We start from the raw sequence: 18157 nt of genomic DNA, 5'->3' as shown, positions 1-18157 counted from the left end.
CATGTGTTTAAGCACTCTGTTAGATAGAGGTCAGAGTACTCAGCACCTTACAGGATTGAACATCAAATGAACAAAGTATAGTCTTGTAATCATTATCATTGCTTTATTTAAAGTTCTTGTTTATCATCTAATTCAAAAAATTAACTATTTTGCAATAGGTGTCTCAGTCATTATGACATATTAGCAAGATCCTACAACATTAAATATAATTACTTATACTTAAGTGTTCTAGAACTGTTTAACACTTATAAACTGAAGTCTGAGCAATAGATTACCACTTCTTTTAGATGTATATTCTGTGGAATTGGTGATAGCTGCTGTTTTAGCAAGGTGTGTGTGGTTTTGGGGTTCTATTCCCAATTCTGTCAATGGCTCAGTTTATGACTATAAGCAAATCATCGAGCTATGTTGCAATGCTGCCCATACATAACATGGGTACTGACATGAGTGTAGTGAAAATTATTTAAAGTTTGCAAAATGCCTTGAGAGAATCACCTTGAAGGGTTAATTATTATCATTTAACTTTTCCCTTTCTTCAGAAGAACCGGAAGCTTTGAAAGACTGTAATGTGAACAAATTCCAGGAGGTGGAAAACATGGATAGTAGGGAAGATATGAAAGAATACAGTCAACCTCATGAAGAAACAGGAGGTAAACAAGGATTGTATAATGAAACTAATAAAGATCTTCTTGTTCCTTTATATATTTACTTAATTGACTGTGTTATAGTTCTGCCTAGACATTTTAATTAGGATCATGGTCCTGTTTGCTATGTGATGTACAAACACAGTAATATGAGTTTGAGTTCTGAACATTTTAAGATTCCTCAGATGATATGGAGATTGGAGGCAAAACCACCATTTTCCAACAACCAAGTACACATGCAGATTGTACATAGTATGCTTCATGGATCCTGTATAAATGACCTATCAAGTTCATTCTCAGATAAATATTGTACATTTCAATCTTAGTTTTATGAATGGAATTATATATTATCTTTATTGATTATTTAGCAAGCTCTGATAGTGTCCTCCAATCTGAATAAAAGCTCAAGGGAAAATGATCCCTGCCCCTAAAGAATTTACAATATATTCCTTAAACAGATCATACCTTATAGTAAATAATAATATATTGGGTACCAAAATGGAAGAAGGGAATATTATGTAAATGTGGGTGCAGTTTTGTTGGGAGTCACCACATATTTTTAGATAATGAAAAGTAGGATAAACAGGATTATCTGATATTTGGGGAATGCGCTTCATGCAGAATCATTCACTCCAAGTTTTGTGAAATTCATACACTGAAATGTTTTGAAAAAAGTAGTTTGCATCAGGGCTGGTCTTACCATGAGGTGAACTGAGGCAGCCACCTCAGGTGCCAGACTGTGGGGGGGGGGAACACCACTAAGACCTAGAGTGTAGAAAATTGTGTCTGCTGCTGGTGCATATGTATTCTCTCTGCAGTATCATGAGAGGAGGAGAACAGGAAGAAGGCAGAATTGAGACCTTTCAAAGTTTTGGCCAAAGAGAGGGAGTATGGCGGGGGCGGCCTGTCCATATAGGCAAACTAGGCGGTCGCCTAGGGCGCCAAATGGTGGCGCAATATCATTGAGGGGTTTAGAGGTGGAGGTGCCAATTGCATGGTTTGCCTAGGGGACCAGTTGCTGGCAGCTAGTCTAGGGCTGCCCCACTGGGGGTGTCATTTGAGCTCCCCACCTCAGGTGCCAAAATGTTGTAGGCCGGCCCTGGTTTGCATATGGAAATATATATATATATATATATATATATATATATATATATATATATATATATATATATATATATATATATGTGTGCTAACAGGACAGTGTGCATCAATAATATTAAGCCACTTTTGTTTGCTCAGACTATTTTGACAGATTTCAGATGCATTTTCTAAAGAAAGGATAGATTATTCTAAATTCCTGGGAGATGGTACCCTGTAGAATCTTAAACTACTGCACACAATAATCCTTTCCCTGTAACTGCTCAGTGAGGGAAAAAGTCGAGAAACTTGAGGTTTTTATTGACAATGAGTTCAAGCAACAAACAATTTTCCATATATCTTTCAAGGAAGATACCAGTATAACACACAGACACCCACGTGCAACTATTTTTAATTGAAAATGTATCCTATGTATATGTCTATTTAATGCTTTCTATCTAGTAACTGGTATGGCCTTTTCTCTGTAGTATCAAAGCACCTAATAGGTAAAAAAGGATAAATATGCAGTCCTTAAACTCCTTGCAATCTGTCATGGTGTGGTCTTTATGATTGCAAAATTTGAGAGGAGGCATTGAAATAGGCCTCTGTCTCTAGACCCTCATAAAATGAAATCACAGCACTAATAAACATTCCAGCTACTCTGAGTAGGGCATGTTCATTTATGCCAGTCCTCAACCACAGACAGTGAAAAATACTGGTTGGCAGAGGATGTGGTAATATACACTGAGGAAAAGGCATGCTGTGTTTTACCAGTTTCATATTGCCTCTCAAATACAACATGTCCATGAAACTACACTAGAATCAAGACAATTTATGTCTGTGGCTTCAGGTGGCAGTTTTCTGAATCAGGATTTATTTAAACCCTGCCATTTAAAAAAATTGTCTCTGGATTGGTCACCTAAATGAATAAAAGGTAGATATTACCTGTCTTTACCATAACTTGGAATTCACAGTTTTATTTTGCTCTAAAATGAACTTTCACATTTAGACCTTAGAACAATTAAAAATAAAACTGGGTTAACAAAATACAAAACTACACATAAAATAAATTTAGTGTTAAACTAGTGAATGAGGCCAGAATGACTGACTATATTGGAGACAGAAGTGGTCCAGCACAGGCAGCGGGAGTAGAAAGTACTTGCATTCTACATTCTGTAAACATGTTCCTGTCTGCCAAAGAATGGTTTAGACTACTTAGGCTCTGGCCACACTTCAGAGTTGTATTTGTATATGTCATTTGGGATGTGGGGGAAAAAATACCTCTGACCAATGTAGCTATTCTGATATAATCTCCAGTATAGACACAGCTATGTCAATGGAAGAGTTCTTCCACTGATGTAGCTTAGAGGGGTAGCCGAGTTAGTCTGTAACTAGAAAAACTTAAAGAAACAATGAATAGTCTAGCAGCACCTTAAAGACTAACAAAACATGTAGCTGGTATCATGAGCTTTAATGGGCAATCTGAAGAAGTGGGTTTTGCCCACGAAAGCTCATGAAACCAGCTACATGTTTTGTTAGTCTTTAAGGTGCTGCTAGACTATTTGTTGTAGCTAACATTGTTAGGGAAAGTGGTATTCCTACACTGGTATGCTGTGTTTACACTATGGGGCTATACCAGCGTAACCTATGTGGACATAGGTGTGCCAGTACACTCTCCATAGTGTAGACATACCCTCCGAGACCGAGAACCAGATTTTCAAACATATTTAGTTACCTATAGATACTAATGGGATTTTTCAAAAGTGTGTAACCAAGTTAGTTGCCTAACTTCATTTCACATCAAGAGGACTTGCATTACTAAGCTGCTTAGCTGCTTTGAAAATCCCATCTGCATCTTTAGTCACATACATATCTTTGAAAATCTGGCCTGAACCTACAGTGTACCACCTGCCCAATATCCTGGCATCCATCAGGACATTGGTAGTTAGTTGAGCGCCCTCTACCTTCAGCTCCTTTATGCCATTTTCCCAGGCACTTAGAATCATAGAATAATAGGACTGGAAGGGACCTCAAGAGGTCATCGAGTCCAGCCCCCCGCCCTCAAGGCAGGACCAAGCTCCGTCTACACCATCCCTGATAGATGTCTATCCAACCTGTTCTTAAATATCTCCAGAGAGGGAGATTCCACCACTTCCCTTGGCAATTTATTCCAATATTTGACCACCCTGACAGTTAGGAATTTTTTCCTAATGTCCAATCTAAACCTCCCCTGCTGCATAGAAATCTGCAATCAGCAATAGTATAGAAAGGAAAGGTTGTATCCATATAATATATTTTATGTGCAGAGAAGAGACTATTCATGTTGCTTTTGTACATATATTATATTTCAGCTGACCTGCCACAAACCTCTTTTGTGCAATAACTTTTTTATTCTTGAAAAGAGATGTTCTATGAATTTTACACATCAAAGATACTGTTATTAATATCAATAAGTCATCCATTCACTCTTCAATAAATTATCTTACCATTATAACATCCATCTTTCATAAAATAACCCAGAATATAAACCAGTGATGGGCAACCTAAGATAGTGAGTGGGCCGCATTAGTGACCCTCCTTCAACTCAATGGGCTGCAAGATTGTCATAACTAAGAGGGTCTCCTGGGATAAGTGCAGTTAGCCTATATACCTAGAATTTTTGGGGTGTGCCAATTAAACTGTTGAAACACTTTGATTGGCGAGCTCATGGCTCTTACAGTTAATATTGTGTGCAATCAGCATGTACCTCACTTCACGTACCCTCGCACATAAAAAGATATACAGTGGCATCACAACATAAAATGACATTTGCTACTTAAGAACATTGACAGTGACCATACTGGGATAGACCAGCTGTTCATCCAGCCCAGAGTCCTGTCTTCCTTCAGTGGCCAGTGCAAGATGCTTCAGAGGGAACGAACAGAACACGATAATTATCAAGTGATAAATTCCTGTCACCCAGTTCCAGTTTCTAGCCATCAGAGGTTAAGGGACAGGGTTTGCATCCTTGACTATCTTGATTGATTGACCTTTCTTTAATGAACTTGCCTAATTCTCTTTTGAACCAGTTATACTTCACAACATCCCCTGGCAATGAGTTCCACAAGTTGGCTATGTGTTCTGTGAAGAAGTACTTCCTTATTTTTGTTTGAAAACTCCCACCCGTTGGGTGATTTCCAGTTTTTGTGTTATAGGAGCTCTGATTCTTGTTTGTATTTGCTTCAAATACAATTCTGTACAGAGAAGTTCTAATCTGTGCAGCATGGTGAGTATAAGCCATGGTAATAGTCTGAAGCTCAATTGCTTGTGTGACTCTGTGTGCATGGTATGACACTAATCCAACTGCCTTTGCACTCCATTTCTTTAAAAACTTGACTTTTGCTTTCACATACCCAATGCATTTTGTATAGCATATGATAATTGGTCCATAAGTCACTGAATAGTCCTAGAATATAGTCACTGAATAGATGGTCAACAGCCATATTCATTTTACTTCCAGTTACCTGGCTGTACATTCCACCACCATGCTGCACCTGCTGGATATTTTACTAAATGTGCATCTTTTTGGTTTGTTGTCAATGTTGCTAGTTGGAATACAGTTCCCCGTTGTCTGCTTTTGACACATTCGTGGATTTTTTTGAAAATTCTGGCATTATGCTTTTTGACAAGCCACCTTGTGTACATGTTCATGAACATCCCTGGATGATCCACCAAAGCTGTCGTCATACCTGCAGCTTTGGCACAGGAAGTAGGAGTACAGGGGGTGCTGCAGCACCCCCAGGTTTTGGGCATCCTGGCCACATGCCCCTGCTACCCAGGTTTCCAGTTGCTGGGTCTATGCCCCTGTTGTCTAGGATACTGGCTGCTGGGCCCCCTGTTTCCTGGGCTCTATTTCCAGCCCCTAGTACTGCTCGGCTTTTGTCCCTGTGCACAGGGTCCTGGACGCTGGCCCTGATGTTCCCTGGAGCTCCGCTTCCAGTCCTGGGTCCCACTTGACTGCCCTCCCTGTGAACAGGGGCTCAGCCACTGGCTCTGTGTCTTCCCCGGATGCCATCTCCACGTGAAGGGTTTCAACATCTGACCCTGAATCCCACTCAACTGCTGGCCCCACTGCCAGGCCCCACATGCAGGTCCCGCCCAGCTGGTGGGCCCAGGGTTCTGGCTACCTGTCTCACATGCAGGGTCCTGGCTGTCAGCCCTTCTGGGAAGGAGAGGCATGGCAAGAGGTGAGGGGGAGGTGCAGCTCAGCACCCACACTCCAAAAAAATATTCCCACGCCACTTTTGAAGATTAAAAATAAATGTTTAAATGTAGAGTTTTAAATGGATTCGGTTACTGTGAATCATATGCTATGCTTGCCTCGATCCCTTTGTGGGTAGAAAAAGTCCTAGAGCATCAAATCTTTTGGGTGGGGTGCTATGAGGTGTTAAACAGGGGAAGTCCATATTCCATATAAACCATAGAACCCCATTCCACATTGTCATGGAGCTTGACTTGCAGCTGGATGGGGGAAGTAGACTGGGATTCTGCCATGTGCCAGGCCCAGAGAAGAGCTCAGTAGCAGACAAGATGGTACCACCATTGGGACTTCGGAAATGGAAGTGAGGAATGCAGACTGAGGCTAGGATGGGCTCTTTCTGTCTTTTCATCATCACCAATCCTAAAAATTTTTACAGGTCAAACTAGGTTTTGATGGTATCTGGGCAATCAGGGTTGGCCTTCTTGTCGTATCCCATGCTATGGCCATTGTACTCAGTTTTATTGCACACCCTGCAACATGTTCTGCATTACTCTGCAAGTCTCCACAACATCACCTCCACTCACTTTCCATCGTCAAACTTGTCCCCAAATGAGGAGGGAAGTAAGTTTTCACAGAGGTTATGTCTACACTACAGAGGTTTTTTTTTTTTTTTTTTTTTTTCGGAAAAACTTCACTTATGTCCACACTGCAATCGTGTCCTTTTGAAAAAACATCGAAAGAACAGAAGGGGTTTTCCGACATTGGTAAACCTTTTTCTTCTTGGAAGAAGCATTTTTCTAAAAGAGCTCTTTCGGAAAAAGGCATGTGTGGACAGGGAAGAGGGAGTTCTTTCAAAAGAAGAGGAAAAAGCACAGGTGCCCTTGTGGCCACTCCCTCCATAGTAATCACAGCTTAAATGCAAGATAGCGTCCATTCATTGTGGATGCTATCTTTTGAAAAAGAACGCTTTTTTGATGCGCTTTGGTAGTATGGACGCTGTTTTGGAAGAAGTTTTTTCAGAAGATCTTTTCTGGAAAAGTTTCTTCCGAAAAGCCTGCAGTCTAGACACAGCCAGAGAGGTCCCAAATCTGGTCCACCTCATCCTTGTGGTTTGGTGCTTCACTATTAAGCTTAGTTCACCACAGGCCTACAGAAAAGCGTCCTTTCCTAGCCTGATGTTATACTGCCATAGGTTCTCATGCCGGGTTTTGAGAAGAACTCAGTTCCACCAGCCCATGATCTTTATCCATGCCCAAAGACTGTTCTCCATTTGCAGCCATCTGTGTGTGTGGTGATCAGGCATTTGATAGTTTACTGTTATTTTAAATGGAAACATCTCCAACAATAGTAATTTTCCTTCATTACTGCTATAAGCCAGCATTTTCCCTGTTGTATGATTAAATCATCTATACTTGGTAACGATGATCCCTAGTTTCTTAGAATTTGTTCACTTATTAACCTTGCATTATCAGTGGAGGCACTCTTGCTATAGAATAACAGAGACCTGGTCTCAGGCTTTGTAGAAGGTGGGGTAACTGAAATCTGTAGAATGTCTAACTCGGGACTGGTTTGGCAGAAATTTGGGCTAACTTTGCAGAGGGAGAGATTGGTAAGCCTCAAGGAGACATTACTGTATAGAAAATTAATAATGACAAATTAATTATGAAATGTCAAATTATCTCACTAAAGCTACTATTCTGGTGGCATTTCCATATCACTCTTCACTGTTCTGAATGGAAAACAAGAAGAATCACTCAGGAACATTGCAAATCAGTTGTAAGAAAATCTGCAATTGTTGCTAGCAGTTTCAAATTCATGTATAGTCCCTTGGCCACACAAACCCCTTGTGTGATATGATGCTCCCTTTGCCTGCATTGCGGCATACTCAAAACATGCAATGGAAAGGTTACACGCGGTGAGTGAAATTCACATACAGAGACCAAGAAAATGGACTTCACTCTACTATGGTCATTGGATGTAGTGCAAGCAGTTGGATCGAGAGCTTTAGTAGTAGGTTTAGAAAATGCTTGCTGAAGGGGGGGAAAAAAAGCCCTTGCTGCCCCCAAAGGAATTGAAGTTGTATGCTGTGATGCACATTGTGTATGCCTGCATGCGACTATAAAAAAACTTGTTCCTATGGTGCTTCCTGTAGCTAGTCAGAAGAGATAAGCAATGAGGCAGATATTGGAGGAAGAATTTAGACTTTCCTTTCTTTTTTATGTCCCCCATATGGTGTCCTTGAGAGGCGCACATGCTTAACGGAAGAATCCTTTATTTAAAAATTAAATTTAAAAATATTTGTTGGTTTCCATGGGAGCCACAGGTCAAGCACAAGTATTGCAATTAGTCTCAATTCCCCCATTGGTTGAGGCAGCCTCCTTTTTCAGTGTTATGAATGTTAGCTAGCCTTCATGGTTGTGAAATAAAAAGAAATAGAAGCCACATTTGTGGTTTATGGATGCTAATTGCTGCTGCATTTAGGTGTGTGAAAGGGGGCGGTTAAAAGGCTGGAGTGAGACAGGAGAGGCTGACAAACCCTCGCTTAGACGCTCACTGAGGTTCCAGTGGTGCTGTTTAGCACACGCACTTATCTGCTTGAAAAGGAAGTGCCGTTTTTTATCAGAATATTACATCTCCCAAGCCTAGATCAAGCCCTGCCGCTCATGGGACTCAGGGGTTATCTTACAACATCAGCAGTACTTTGCTGCAGAAGTTCACTTAACAGGGGATTTCTGTAAGTGTTAAAACCAGGCAAGGAGTCTGTACTGGTTAACTGTGTCAAGTCTGTGTGCTTTGATAGCTATGTATGAACTGAAAGTCCCATCTCCCTAATGTTATCAACAAAAGATTCACTCTGCTTTGTTTTAACTCTGCAGTACTGTACTGTCAACAAAAAGTAAATCTGCCAAACATGTTTAATGACATCAACAAAAATTAGTCAGTTTCATTACTACTTGTTTATGAATGAGATACAGTAGCACAGATTGTGTTGTTCCGGTGCACTTACAACTTTGCCCAATGTAATTAGGAATTAGAGGTATGAAAACTCAGTAATCTTGATCACCTTAGCCAGAAATGCACAGCCATTTCCTTAGCCTATTGAATCCATTCTACTTACTGAGGAAAAAGAAACAAAATTTCTTTTGAGGTAGATGATGCTGATGATGTTAGGTTAGATAGATATCTGTCAGGGATGGTCTAGATGGTACTGGGTTCTGCCATGAGGGCAGGGGACGAGCCTCAATGACCTCTCGAGGTCCCTTCCCGTTCTAGTGTTCTATGATTCTGACTATCTGTATCATATCTTGTTAGAAGGCAAGGCCAAGGAGGAAAAAGGGTGTATACTATTATTCACTAGATTATGGATTTTTTCCCAGTAACGTTTTTAGTTATTAAAGTAAATATATTCTGTACTCTGTTTTTCTCTATTCACACTGTATGCATCCTATAGAGCCATATAATACAACTGTGAAATTAAAACAGGGATACTTATTTATTCTTTTTATATTGAAATAAAATCTAGACCAGGAGACTTATTTTTTCCCATGCAGGGTACAACACATGAGAAGTGAAGATGTGAGATTGGCTCTGAAAGTCAGATCACACATCGCATTAGACAAGAATCAGTTTAGAGAAACATGGGCTAGTAGAGGATATCAGTTAAGGCAATTTACACTTTATCCCCAGACATGCCTATATATGTGGCAAAAAAGGAATGAGTTTAATGTTGGTCAGTGGAAAAGATGCTGGAATGCAAAAACTAACCCATAGGGATCAAAACTAAACTAAAATGCAAAAATAATTCATGGATTATATTATTGGAACAAAGTCATTATTGTGAGGAAGCATTTGTGATCTAAAATATAGCTTCAAAACCTGGATTATCTAAAATTTCCACTGGTACTTATTATAAGAGTAGGAATTTACTTTTGGGGGGGGGCAAAATTTTCTCCTTCTTTCTGCACTATGTTGTCCTGCTGCTTAATTCCACACTAGGCTGATTCCTTGACCCTGTAATATCTTTTTACTACATACTTTAGAAATGTGTGTCTGTCTGTGAGTCTGTTTGTTCAAGAACTCCTCCTAAACAGTAAGAGCTAGGACCACCAAATTTAATATGCCTTTTCCTCTTCTCCTAACTTAAAGCAAGGTAAAGGTTTGGTTGTGCCAGGATAATGGGATGTGCCTGGAATTCGATTGTTTCTCATAAAATGGAAAGTGAGGGTTCTGCTAGTAGGGACAGTTATACTGCTGGATGACCATGGGGGGGCAGCAAGGAGCCAGAGATGGGGGCCAGGACAGCTATAACTCCATTAGGCCACCAGCGGGCAGGAATGGAGAAAGGGACAGCTATTTACTATATATTTGAGAGAGTTTGTTTTTGTGTGTGTGTGTGTGTGTGTGTTTTGTATGTATGTCTGCCCCTCAACTGGGGGACATGCACTCCTTCCCCAGCTGTGCCTGCTTCAGGTGCAGCAGCCAGTAAAAGGTGCTTCTTACCTGGCCCCAAACTTCTGCAGTGAAAGAGGGCTCGGGTTGTCCTCTCTCACTGGGGCAGCCTACAAACTGAACCCCTCATCTTCAGCCCCATCCCAGAACAATGATTTAAATGAAGAAAAACACAACGTATTTGAGTTAAGGACCCGAGGAATACCAGGTAAATCTTGTAGTTATGCATAATTTTGAAAAAAATTTGGACTCAAAGTTGCAATATTTCAGTGTTATCAGGTGCTAGTCAAATAAAGGACCTTTGAAAATCTATTTGAGACTACTTTAAACATTTCAGATTTTTAAAAAGAAAGTCAAGCCTGACTGATTACATTAGTAATATGTTTCTTGGTATAACCTTTACACACTAACGAATGAGATTATCAGAATTTAACACAACCTCTTTCAGTCTGACTGTTATGTCCAGATGTTTTTCTGATTCAACTGTCTTATTGAAGTGTGATTTAACGGTTGTGATTGTATCTGGCTTTCTGGACTTTAGGAATTGTAGTTTTAGAAGAGGTCTTCCATGAGTAATCGTTATCTAAATAGTAACGGTATAAGAAAATCTTTAATCTTTTTTTAAAAAGGAAGGTTTTTAAAGGACACTAAAGTTCACAAAATCAATTCCAGAAGATCTTGTATGTTAAGCAACATTGACAGAGACCAGGATTTGAATGGGAGGGCTCACTATAAAATCCAGGCACTGTTGGAAGTGTTCTTCTCTTTGAATTAGGGATGTTAAATGTTGATTAACTAATCCAGTCGTCAATGGGTTTTCCATCGACTATTCTATTAGTCTATAAGGACTAGCGTGGCATTCCATCTTTGAAATGTACAAGAGTCCCTGCTGGAGCTCTTGTACATTTCAAAGTTGGAACGCTGCAGCTGCGCCCCTGCCCCCTCTGACGCAGCTGGAGCTGGGGGGAATTGGCTTTTAAGATGGCTCCCCCCCCCCCCAGCACCTCCTTCTCTTCCCCCCCACTTGCTGCCTCTTTCTGATAGAGGCAGCAAAGGGGCGGGGTGGGAAGCGACTAGTCAACTAATGTGTCAACTATCCAGTAAGCTTTTGCTTATTGAATAGTCGATTAGTTGCTTACATCCCTACTTTGAATCAATAATAAGCTCATGTCCCCCAGTAATGCCTAATGTTCTAGTCAGAGTCTATCTAGGATAAAAACTCCGCTTCCCGAAATTCCCACTGCAACTTTAAATGATAAATGATTTTTCACTTCCTTCCCTGACCCATTGGGAAATAATTAACTATAGTTGCCTTCTTTCAGGACAGAGTGGCTAGCATTTACGTTTGGATAATATAATACCTAGATAGATAGTTCCGTCAGTAACATTTTGCAAAGTGATTTGGGAGCTTTCTAATGAAAACACTATAAAGTGTGAGACCATTATTACGGGGTAAACAATCAATAATACACAAAAGCTGAAAGCACTTTTTAAAGTATTTGGGCATAGATAAGGTCCCTCATGAAATTATGGGCCTCCACGGGGAGAAGAAATCAATATATTAGTTTTTGATTAAAAGGCTGTGAGAAACTGAGGGTTAGAATTAACTCTGAATTTGCTGGCTCAGTTGAGCTTACAGCATAATACATCAGGTTCTATTTTGATGGCAGCAAGACAGTTAAGTTATTAAAATGGAAACTGTTATAAATAAAAGTTTAAATATCCAATGCTTGAAAGATTATTCCTGATTTTTCTACTATTTGTCGTGCTGTATTTCAGTGTGATTTGCTTTTATTTCTATTTTTATTTTTGTCTGAAGTCTGAGTAAAAATAAATAGACTAATTAGCATAGAACGTGCATTCCACAGAGAGGAATTATGAAAGTTTCTCTCCTATTTTTAGAAATGAAATTTCCACCAGGTGCACACTACATTGGTTCTTTTAGACATCATCCTTGAAATGTGCTGTGTACAGCGTATACGTTAAATGGGTGTCTATTTCTTTATCACTGTCAAATATAGATCATGAACTTTAATACTAAGATTAAAGACACCAGATGCAACAGACAAAAAGAATAAGACACAATAAAGCCAGATACTTGCTGACGTCAAAGCTTTGCTGATGTACACCAGATGAAGATCTGACCTATAGATCAAATAATTATTTTGATAAGACTGAATCTCAGGCACACAGGCTCAGTGCTGGAACACCTTGTTGTACTTTTCCACCCAATCCGTGGTGCAGTGTAGCACAGACCCAGCCTGCTGGTAAGCACCTTGGCTTGTAATGGAGCTATAAGACCTATCGTGATTGCCAGAGTACAGTGAGTTCTGGCCATGCCTTTTTTATCCTGTGTGGCAGAATGGAACATGGCTGGAGTCCACTGCTGTGGAATCATGAATGTTTAAATTTAAATGGACAATCAGTAAGATGGAGAAATACAGAAAGATTGTCAGAGCTGCAATGGAGAAGGGGTAGCTCAGAGGACTGGTATTAGTTAGTGGAACCTTTTACTTCTATTTGCCAGTGAATCCATCTAGATTATCTGTTCGTTGTTCTGTGCAGCGGTGGCCCATCAATATAGGCAAACTAGGTAGTCGCCTAGGGCGCCAAGATAAATGGCCGTTGAGGGCTTTGGAGGCGGGGGCGCCAATCACGTATTTTGCCTAGGGCGCCAGTTGCCAGCAGCTCGTCTAGGGCCGCTCCTGGTTCTGTGGACTGTGTGAAATGACTTGAGAATATTATGAGAGAGCCTAATGGATAAATAGTCTTCTCACAAAAATGTCACCACAGTCATCCATTGGCCAGATCACCATTTTCAGCAGAGAAGCCTCAAAACCTGACTGGGCCAATAGGGCTTGAATTCTGTTCTCATACTTACAGTTGACACCTGCAGCCACATTGACATAATGGTGTAAAGGAAAGTTCCTCTGCATCATTCTGTGTTGTCCCTGTCCTGTGGGTGAGGCCCGGCATAGCTGTGTCACCAACATATCTGTATCAGCAAAATTCCTTCAATTCAGTAATACTAGCAAAAGTGTAGTTTTACTGGTAAAAGCTGTATCCACACAAGGAGCACTTTACCAGTTTAGTATATTTGTACTGGCAAAGTGCTTCCAAATGCTGGCTGCCTACCTGGCACCGGTCTCTAGTACGAAATATACTGAAAAATGTTTGTATGATCTTTTTTGAAAATTTTAATCAACATGGGGACATGGCAGCTTTCAAGTACCTGAAAGGGTGTTATGAGGAAAGGGGAGAAAAATTATTCTCTTTAACATCTGATGATCGGACAAGAAGCAATGGGCTTAAATTGCAGCAAGGGAGGTTTAGGTTGGAAATTAGAAAAATCTTCCTAACTGTCAGGATGGCTAAGGACTAGACTTAATGACCCCTTGAAGTCCTTTGAGTTCTATGATTCTATGTAATTTTAACACTTTTTTTGCATCTTAAGAAAACATGGAAAGTAATTTACCTAAGGTTTGGTAATTGGATGAACTGTGTGCATGTTCTCAAGTTTTTGATTATGGATTTTATTCTTTCTTTACCCTTTCACTTGACACTTATTGAGAAATGGTTGCCATGTTATAGAATTACTGTATGTACACATTCTGTTATGTTCATTGTGTAGTGGTTGCTGAGTGTTTCATAGACATTCAGGATTGTGAATTCTCTTTAATATGTACTCTTACAACTTCTTCAGTTTTGTGGTATATAATTGTTCTATTCTGCTAGCATAGACTAGAAAATCTCACTGTCTGTGGGATGGCAAGGAGTCGTTTAGTACCTCACTGTTCTAGAAACAGTTTGTGGAGACATTTACATACTGTATGTAGCAATTCAGCAGTTAATACCAGTCAGATACAGGTAGTCACAAAATATTTTATTCCATATGTGTACAAAGAGGAAGTGAGAGAGACTTTTTGTTCTTTAGTGCGCTAAGCTTCTACATCCTATGTACAGCTGTCAAAATCTGGTAAACTATCTAAATGCTTTCACAATTTGTTTAATTGGATAGTTAGGAAATGGCATACAAGAAAAGCTTTTTCTTTTCTTTTAAGTCTGGCTGAACATCTGTAGCATTAGAGTCTCATTATCTCAGAATTGGCATAGCAAATCAGCAGCATCATTAAAATGCCACATTAAGATGATTAAGTTTCTTTGTTATCCATTTGACTTCTTGCCTGTGTTGAGGATTTCATTATTATGACCCCATGTCTTGTACAATACTTGAGCAACATCACCCTGCTGTGCGATTGCCTTTAATGGCTTCTGATTCTTAATCTTTCTGTCTTCGTAACATCAGTAACAAACTTTGCTCAATAACAGTACAAAACTTACATTCTTTCCCCCTGCTTTGCATGTCAAAGAATTGGATTAAGCATGGCAATTGAAGGCAGTTCACCTGAGAATTCCTCTTAGAGAGTATAGTCATGAGAACACTCATTTTTCTTAATTATTTGCTGGTATTGACTTTAATTTTGCATGTGTAGAGCATACATATGCAGAGCTGCTGTGGTGACTCAGTCTCATATTATCATCAACACTTGGATCTTTTCCAGAAACCATTGTTTTTACAGTGTTTCAGGTAAAACAAAAATATTACTCTGGAGTGTGTCTTTCATCTCATAATCATCACCCCAGGAAATGAAACCATGTGCACCAGCCATAATGCATAAAACCAACACTTTGTTGTGTAAAATCTACCAGATCCTCTCTGCTGTGTGTATTGACTTCATGAGAGGCCCCCAGAATGTAGTTATTCGTGACAGATTAATTAATTCTTTTCTATTAACCTCTTCACTTTCCTGAACAAATCAGGGGCCATAAATCTTACACATAAGAGATAATAAGTCTTTATCTTTTAAACCAAGTGATTCCTTGAACTTAATGAGTCCTTTGAGAATATTCTTTTTTCGCTTTAATTCTCCTCCCCCATTCTGTGCATTCTTCTTTTGGTTGAGGAAGACTAGATTGGGCGCTCTCCCGAACCTGACAGAATTTCTCTTTAAACAACATGAAACATCCCTACCTAACCACCAGTGTTATGATTCCATAGAGCTCCCTATGTTTGTCAGCTTGCAAAACAAAAAAGGCCAGGACTAGAGACTGAATTTGTCTCCTGCATGACAGTACAGATCTCCAGTAGTCCAGACCTTTATTGATCACCTATCGTTACTAGGTTATTTCTTTTCCTTGGGAAAATGGCATAAATATTGGCACTGGTTCTCTTTTTCCTATCACAAGCACACTGAGGGATCTACTTTCCCATTAAATTATGGCCAATATCTTAAGGTCACATTTCTATTCCAACATTCACTCAAAATAAAATAATTCTTTCCTAATAGGTTCTGCTTTGTGCTATCTTTGAGTTCTCAGTAGCTACAGTTTACCGTTGAGATTCTTTTAATGCCTACATGCAAACTGAAAAGCACTCAAGCTTTGGTGGGATATCACTGACAGCTGGAGTGATAGTGATGATTTGTGGGGGTGGGGGGAGGCCTTTGATCAGAACTCAGGTGCATCCTTCTCATTTATCATCAGAAAACAAAAACATTGCAAACCGACTGTGTGCAATAAGGAAAAAGCAAAACATAGTTATTTTCCTCAGGAGAACCATGAGATATAGCCCAAATTATACCAGTCTGCATCGTCTGTCCCATGTGGAAATAAGGGACAAAACACATGTATATTATGTACACAAAACATTGGTTTATTTCTCTAAAGAGTAAAAAGATGTGAACCATGTACTTTTGATGGGCAACAGAAAAAGATAAAAACATAAAGGCCACGTCTACACTGCAAGGTTTTTGCAGAAAAACCCGTGGAGCGTCCACACTTCAAATACGCTTTTGCGCAAGTAAATCAATAGTAAAACGGCAGAAGGGAGGGCTTTTTCCAGCGTAGGTAAACCTCCTTTTATGAGGCATAATTCCTTTTTGCACTATAGCTATTGTGTAAAAAGGCAAGCGTGGACGCTCCAGAGGGGTTTCTTGCGCAAGAAATCCCTATGGGAAAAAGCACAGGTGCTCTGATGGCCATTCTGTGAATGGCCATCAGAGCTTTCTTGTGCAAGAGCGTCCATGTAGTGTGGACGCTGTCTTGCGCAAAAGCACATCACTTTTAAGATGTGCTTTGAGGTGTGGATGTTCTCTTGCACAAGAAGTTTTTGCTCAAAAATTCTTGCACAAAAGGCTTCTTGAGCAAGAAGCATATAGTGTAGACCCGTGGTCACCAACCAGTAGATCGCGATCTACCAGTAGATCTCAGGGGCTCTAAGAGTAGCTCTTGAGCCCTCTCTGAACTGCGCACCTGCGCAGTACATTTACATTAGATTTCCTCATGTAATGTAGGCGGGGCTTCAAGGAAGGGGCGGGGCAGTAGATCTTCACCTGTTCTGAGACTTAAAAAGTGATCTTGGGTGTAAAAAGGTTGGAGACCACTGGAGACATAGCCAAAGTCTTCTACATCAGAGGTTAAGACCAGTCCTGCTCCACTAAGCAGCTGCATTTAATACAAATGACAGATAAGACATTAATTAGTTAGTAGAAATTTATAAACTATTTCTGAAGGTGCCAGTAAGCTGCAGTTGCTGTGTGCATTTTCTTTTAACACACTTTTTGCAGGATCCGATGAATTATTTTGTAAGGATTGCCCTCATTTATTAATAACTAAATTGGTGTGGAAAAGAGAGGGGGTTTTTTTTGTTTAACATTGTCTCCCCAACAACTAGAGTAAGAAGTTATGCAACTAGAAACTACACTAATTTTTGCTTGATCCCTGTCTGCTCTGGAGAGCCCTCCTATTGGAGGGCATGGGAACAGGCAGCAATAACATCAAGCAGGGAAGGCCCTGCCAATGTTGTGACTCCAAAGGAAATATACTGTTTAAGAGGGAGATAAGGAGAATGAGGTACCTGTGTAGATGAGCCTGTGCCTCTGATGAACTATCACCCAAGACCTGTCTGGATTCTTGGGTGATCTGTGAGATTTGGGTGCCAGCCTCCTTTTCAGAGAAGAAAGGGGAGAGAAACATGCATTCTGCGGACAGAATCATCTATGGGAAAAATTGAGGAAGACCTCCTGGAATTTTCCTCCCCCCAGAGCCCTTGCATCCATCTGCTTCTTCCTTACCTCCACACCTTTAGCCAGAAGTAAACAGGCACAGACTAAGTAGAAATCTAGTGAAAAGAGATTGTTCTTAGACAAAAGCATCCTTCGTGTCCATATAAATGCCTGAGCTCATTGCAAGTATTCAAGTCATAGGAGTTACTTTTCTTCCATGCATTAGCTGAGAAATTTGACTTAATGCAAGGATTTATTGCCTGGTTTTATTTTTTCCACTTCATTTTCACTGGCAGCAATTTTTTTCCCCTTTACATATGATGTGGTTTCTTTGTCAGATCCAGAGATAATGCAATTTTGATAGTCCATGTTCTGTACAGTAGAGAAAGGGCAAACACCTTGCTTAGCAGAAAGACAGTTAAATATGGCCTAACCCTCATTTCTGGAAAGGAGCAGGTGGCCAGCCATGCAACATTTTCAAACAGGAAAGTACATATTTTATCTCTAAGAGAATGGCCAGTCTCCTATTTTTTACTCAGGAGCATCATCTCCTCACTGAGGGGTATTTATGTGCAAATGGTTTACTACTTTCACCACAATCCCAGCTTGCCACTATGGTCATTTTCTAACCAAAGAGGTTGTCTTCATTAGCCATCTAGGAAAAAATGGAAACTCAGAGGATC

The 18157-nt window shown here is 40.0% G+C and overlaps 1 protein-coding gene across 8 annotated transcripts in view; it reads left to right on the top strand.

The window, feature by feature from the left end:
- The window catches only part of IKZF3 (IKAROS family zinc finger 3), a 68968-nt gene that overhangs the window by 16801 nt on the left and 34010 nt on the right, over positions 1-18157 (top strand). For 6 of the 8 annotated variants that reach the window (XM_075911756.2, XM_075911755.2, XM_075911754.2 and 3 more), the window contains one exon: positions 540-650. In XM_075911756.2, the coding sequence (XP_075767871.1) occupies positions 540-650 (111 nt within the window). The remainder of the gene's footprint in view (positions 1-539; positions 651-18157) is intronic. The other 2 variants (XM_075911752.2, XM_075911750.2) reach the window with 1 other exon arrangement.

This window comes from Pelodiscus sinensis, chromosome 29, assembly GCF_052426305.1.
Source record: "Pelodiscus sinensis isolate ZL-2025 chromosome 29, ASM5242630v1, whole genome shotgun sequence".
Lineage (NCBI taxonomy): Eukaryota > Metazoa > Chordata > Testudines > Trionychidae > Pelodiscus > Pelodiscus sinensis.
Note: the sequence above shows the minus strand (reverse complement) of the source record. Positions and strands in the feature narration are given on the sequence as shown.